Source organism: Cimex lectularius, unplaced genomic scaffold (genome assembly GCF_000648675.2).
Source record: "Cimex lectularius strain Harlan isolate CLEC.00 unplaced genomic scaffold, Clec_2.1 scaffold44, whole genome shotgun sequence".
NCBI lineage: Eukaryota > Metazoa > Arthropoda > Insecta > Hemiptera > Cimicidae > Cimex > Cimex lectularius.
In genome coordinates this window covers 624,159-630,007 of record NW_019392639.1, presented here as the reverse complement: position 1 = coordinate 630,007, position 5,849 = coordinate 624,159, and the positions used below count along the sequence as shown (strand labels likewise).

General features: G+C 34.4%; 1 protein-coding gene across 2 annotated transcripts; it reads right to left on the bottom strand.

Moving 5' to 3' along the window:
- Positions 1 to 866: 866 nt before the first annotated feature.
- On the bottom strand, positions 867 to 5,782 carry LOC106662752 (transcriptional adapter 3). Of its 2 annotated transcripts, XM_014387008.2 has the most exons (10): positions 5,453 to 5,782; positions 5,209 to 5,395; positions 2,443 to 2,621; positions 2,271 to 2,384; positions 2,072 to 2,200; positions 1,817 to 2,013; positions 1,670 to 1,761; positions 1,489 to 1,607; positions 1,263 to 1,427; positions 867 to 1,204 (listed from the first exon to the last, which is right to left on the bottom strand). In XM_014387008.2, exons 2-10 carry the CDS (start codon positions 5,387 to 5,389, stop codon positions 1,070 to 1,072), a joined length of 1,311 nt encoding a protein of 436 aa, XP_014242494.1. In that variant the 5' UTR covers positions 5,390 to 5,395; positions 5,453 to 5,782; the 3' UTR covers positions 867 to 1,069. The 2 variants fall into 2 exon arrangements, with proteins under 2 accessions (XP_014242494.1, XP_014242503.1); XM_014387017.2 differs by lacking the exon at positions 2,271 to 2,384.
- Positions 5,783 to 5,849: the final 67 nt, after the last annotated feature.

Below are 5,849 nucleotides of genomic sequence, written 5' to 3'. Positions count from 1 at the left end.
TTATCTAGTTTCAGGGTTTTTTTATTATTTCCCCATAGTGATAGAGGCTCAGTTTATTTGTTGGATTGAACTATTTGTTCTTCATGTATGAAAAAAAATTTTCCTCAATTTGATCTCTCAGGGATGCCTCTGTAAAAAAGGTGATCTAGAAAATCCAACAGCTATAGACCAATATACTTCTTACAGTATTTTCTAAAGTGTTCAGTCATATACAAAAGAACCTTACCATTTTTTAAAATAAATATGGATCACTTTCCAAATTCCAACATAGCTTTCTGAAACACAGTCATAACACTTTTTAACCTTATAAAGTATGTGCACTTCAGATGAGGAAATTTAGCAGCTTTTGACTGAGTTCGTCATATTATTATCAAGTTGTATGGTGTAAGAGGTTTCAAGTGGCTCAACTCATATTTGCAGGAAAGACAAGTCTACAATGGATATTAATGTTGGCAATAGCTCAGAGCGGTCGGTTGCTATAAAGAATATGGAAGAGCCTGCAGACCTCAAGAAGAAATTGCAATTTAAAAATATTAGTTTTTTGCTGGTTTCAAATGTTGAAATATTATTTTTAAATAATATGCAATGTGTGGTGATTAGTGATCGTTAATCGATAATTATTCAGAAATCGTGAGATGTGGTCTAGTGTGATGTAAGTTTCAGAAAAACATTTTCTTTATTGTGCCAACGTTTCGATCTTTATTGAGATCATCTTCAGGGCTCAAAGTGTTACACTAAAACATAGGCACGATAAAGAAAATTTTTTTCTGAAACCTACATCACACCAGACCACATCTCACGATTTCTTAATAATATGCAATGTGTTATAGATAAATACATTTCATTCTGCAGGACTACAGAAGAAAAAAAATGCACCAGATTAAATGTGATTAAACTTCCTTGTTTATTTCAACATAAATAAAAAAATTGGATAAAAATAAATCCGACATCCTTCTTAGTTTTTAAATATAAAATTAGGACATTTTATGTAATGCCGTTTTGGTTACAGTGTGTACATATAGTATTTATACATAAAAATTAAATATTTTGGATTTGATAAAAGTAAAGTCTAGACTTCTTCTAGAGCTTTGAGTAACATTTCTCGTGATTTAAGTGTCTTCCAGGCCTGTTCGCGTTCCTTATCCTGGAGTGTTTTCTTGTTTTTGAGCTTGGCCGCTGTTATCTTTCGATAAATTTCAATCAACTAGAAAAACAATAAATTTTAAACATTGTAAAAAATGTAAAATAAATTCTACGCATACCTGAGTGTCGAGGGCTTTTATTTTCTTCTTGATCTCTTGCTTTTTCATTTCCTGTTTGGCCTCCTCAACCAGCCTTGTGAGGTGCTCTTTATTTTGAATGGCGACTGTCTTGAGTTCTTCATGACATTTCCTAATCTCAGTTAAAATTTCATCGGTGTCCTCACTCTTCAAGAATCAAATATTTATTAAACAAAAGAATAAAAACAAAAATAATTGAAAATCATACATTATCATTGTTATCGAGAAGTCCGACGACTTCGAGTTCTCTTCTTATCCTCCTTTCAAAACAAGATGACGTGTGATAGAGTGGTAACTTTCCTAGGAAAAGTGTAGAATCATTTTCATCTAAAACCAAAAAAGTTTTTTGTTTTTCTTAAAAGAGCAAATTTTTAAATAAGTTGACAAACCTCCTAATTTACTGTTGAAGGAATTGTGTGAGGGCTCATCCATCAGTGCGGATACGAGTCTTTGTACAAAAGGCCCAGGAGTTCTATCAGAACTGGAAAGTAATTTTAATTATTTTATAGAAAAGTGAAAAATATTTAATCACTCACCATAAAGATGACGCTCGTTTTATTAGACTGATTGAATCCGATTCAGAACTTGGACTATTTTTGGTTTGTCGTATAGCTGATGATTGTTTCTCTTCGCTTAGATCTTCATCAGCCCATCTTGATGTATAATGAAGGCCTAATGGTGGTATCTTAATCATCATGTCATTATCACAACTCTGTATTAATTCTTCAAGGTCCTTTAAAAAATATTTATAATTGGAAAGTGACAAACAACAATTTCCTGAAATTACAAACTTCGATATTTTCTTCAGTGATATCTCCTACGTAAGGTTCGACCGAAGCCCAGAACTTATTCGATAGCTCGTTATTTATCTTCTTCTTCTTCTCCTTCTTTTTTTCACAAAGAACGTCTGAAGAGTTGTCCTTGAAAACAATATTGACAAATTATCATATGCAGATATGAGATATATTTGTAATTTTGACTAGTAATTACAATTTCATTTTCACTAGAAGAGCTCTCCATTTTTGTTGTCGCTTCCTTCTCGCGAACCTTCACCATTTCTTTCATCGACTTACCTACTTGCCCGTCATTTAACTTTCTTTTTTTCTAAAAGGGATAAAGCGAAATAGCTTCGTTTCATTATGTCAAATAAATGCATTCTTACATTATTGTTAATTATAACAGAAGTTTCGTTTCTATTTCCTTCCGTGGCACTGAAATTGTTCAGTTCGTTGTGAAGCACCCTGAGTCTGAGGGCAGCTGCAGATAGCATCTGCTCCAATTCAGACTGGAGCCGGTCCAGATCCTTCATCCCGACAGCATCTTCCTTGTTTCTGTTTAAAACTAAAAAGTAAATTAAATTAATATGGCGTAAAATGCACTTAAGAAAAAAAAACACTGATACAGTTGACAAAATTAATTTAAGGTTATATGCGCCAAGAACTGGATGGCTAAAATATTACAAAAAAAAAATACAATATCAAAGTAAAAACTTAAAAGGTTTGAAATGCAATAAAAAGACCTTAAGTCAGCATCTGCATGCAAAAACGAAAATTATCAACACAAATCATCAGTTACTTTATCAAATACAAAATGGTAGCTACGGCTTATTTTGAAAGATTCCAAGGTTTTATTAATGCGTTTTTACTTATGAATAACTTTAATGCATTTAATTTTGAGAGGAATGCTAGATTGCAGATGAAACAAAATTTAAGGAAAGTAATTAAACTAAAAACACACTGAAGATGGAGAACCACTAAAATGTAACTGACCAAACTTCTAGGAAGGACAGACCAAATGATTTGGAAATGACCGAAACTACAGGTATTAAAAACTGTGAAATAGCGAAATATGTCTGACAGACTAACGAGCTAAAATAGGCAGACCGAGATGATCAGTGAAGACCCAATTACAAATACCCCTCAGACATCAAGAGATAACTGCCAAATGGATTTCCAGAAGATGACAAAGCTTATAATTACTTAAATTCACTATTTTTCGTGGTCCGCTTGACCAATTAATACAATTCAATTAATTAAAGTTTTAGGTTGAGATAAAAAAGTCAGTGTCACGAGCGGGGTTCGAACCCACGACCTTCGGCTTGATACACCGCTACTCTACCACTTGAGCTATCGTGACTTCGATCCCCTCGGGCACTACTTCCCATCTCAACCTCACCTTATAATTACTACAAGTAAAAATACATATAAGTTTAGTCACTTCATTTTGGTCTGGATTTATTTATTTATTTTTTATTTTTTTGGTCTTTGCTGTTTTGTGTGTCAGAAACAAAACAAACTTTCTTCTAGGCAAACTAATATGATCGATAAGGATCAAATTCATCACCCGACAAACCACAGGAAGAAATCTTATAAAAAAAGATAAGAAGAGAAGCACTAAGCAAAAGAAGTTTCTTAAAAACTGAATAGAGAGAACCTAGAGAATAGAAAGAAGTCAGAAGGTTTTTTGACTGTGCACTGTAAACTCAACCGACATCCGAAAAAGATTATCGTCAATGGACCAGAATGTATAGTTTCTGCAAAAGAGCAGAATACTTCGCAAAGCTACTCTACTATGAAGGAAACTTAAGAAGTACAACTTTTGCAACAAATGAATTAGGTCTCACTGGTTTACTGTAAGTACAGTAAATGAAGGCAGGTTTTTCAAGATCCAGCTTTTAAATCTACATTCTATAGCATAGTTAAATGATTTTATAAGTAAAGGTGTTTCACTCATCATTATGGATGAAGTTGTCCCCAAATGATGTTATAACAATGTGTATGAATATAGTGTTTTTTTTAATGACCTTATGATCTACATATTAGCCAAGGAGACAATTTATTTTGAATATGCAAATTGGGAGGGAGGGTATCGTGAAAAAGCCAGAGGCGATGGTGGGAATTGAACATTGAACCCATGACCACGAGGTCTATGAGCCGAGAGTACTTCCACCATGATAATCAAGACCAGCATCATCCAAGAGAATCCTCCAACAGGAACTAAAACGGAGGGGCTAGCAACAGCTTAATGAAATAACTCTAAAAGATAGCCTAAACAGTTTGCTCGAGTTCAAGCAAAATTTCCCAACTTAAGTGCCAAAAAAGAATGGGAAAGAGAGAGAAACCCCTTCATAAAAAATGGCACCTTCTGGGTCTTTCATGGATTAGAATGCAAGAAGGTACAGGAGCATGAGAATTCAAACCTGGAACTAAATACTCACATCCCACAGGAAAATACATCTGTATCTTCCATCCTTAAGTCCATGCAATCAAGAAGTGTAATCAGTTCAATATGAATAAAGGTACTATCAAGTAAGCATTAAGTTCAAATATCATTAGCTCAAAGAATTGCAAAACTAAACAGATTAAGTTTAAAAAATAAAGTCTCAGCTAGGTCCCAGGACATGTGGGAGTAAGAGGCAACAAGAGATTGTACGCTCTTACAAGGAAAGGTCCTGAGCCCTTCTGTAGCATAGGAATTCACTCATATAGTACAAACAACCCAAGAACCTTTAGCAAATTTTTGAAGAAATGAAACAATGCATTAAAGGAAGCAGGAAAAAACTGTGAATTCTAACAGTATTTTTAACAGGACACTGCAGACTAAATGGGCATTTGAACAAGATTGGTATAATCCAATGACACGTCCAGTTTCTGAAGAAGCAGAAGAAACATGAATCCACCTAGTAACAAACTGTGGCGCTACTTTGCCCGCAGTATTTTGGGACGTACAACATAACCGTAGAAGAGATTCAACCACTGAGACTGTACAAATCAAGTTTTATGATGAACTAGGATTCACCGGTGTGCTATAAGCACTGAACGGGTGACAGCTCTTAAAGAACATAGTGTACTAATTAGGTAGTAATAATCTGCATGCAGTTAACACAATCATGACGATAGGTTTTGACACAATTCATAAGAACGCTTACTCATCGTGAAGCAATGGAGGTCTCGAGACTTGTCGACTGACTTCAGGTACGGAAAATTGAAGAGTGATGCTTCTTGGCTCTCGCACGACTGGCTCCTTCCTTCTTTCTGCTTCCCGTTCGGGTAGACCTCCCTGCCGTGCTTCCCAGGGCCGTCCTTTTTCGAAACCGACTTGGGTTTCATTTTCCACTTTTGAAAAACAACATTGTAAACAAATCTGACGGATACACAGATTTAATCGCTTACCTTGGGTATTCCGTTTAGATGAAGGAAAAAAACCACAGGCCTAGGTTATTTGAATTCGCCTCTTTTTTTCGACAGTAAAACACTTGTATTTAAATCTTTCTCGACTATAATAAATAGTCTAGTATTTATTGTTTTTATTGTATTGTTCTGAAGGTCGATAATCGTGTAACCTCCTTTTCTTATGTTAGATATTTTTTTAACCAAAAGCTGATAAGAAACGAATTTTTTAAATTAAAAATAATTAATAATGTCACAGTATTATTTGTCTATAACTATTTTGTGAGTTTTAACAATTAAATAATTTTAACGAGACCCAGCCCTGGTCGAAATTTCCGCTTCCTGACGCTTAGTTGTTAAAAAATGTTTATAAAGTAGTAAGGTTATTGTTGACGTTATT

Coding starts and splice junctions, on each gene's coding strand:
- LOC106662752 (XM_014387008.2), bottom strand. CDS start 5,389: ATGAAACCCAAGTCGGTTTCGAAAAAGGACGGCCCTGGGAAGCACGGC. Junction 1,608..1,669: donor CTTCAACAGTAAATTAGGAG/GTTTGTCAACTT, acceptor TTTTGGTTTTAG/ATGAAAATGATTCTACACTT. Junction 1,428..1,488: donor TTCTCGATAACAATGATAAT/GTATGATTTTCA, acceptor TGATTCTTGAAG/AGTGAGGACACCGATGAAAT.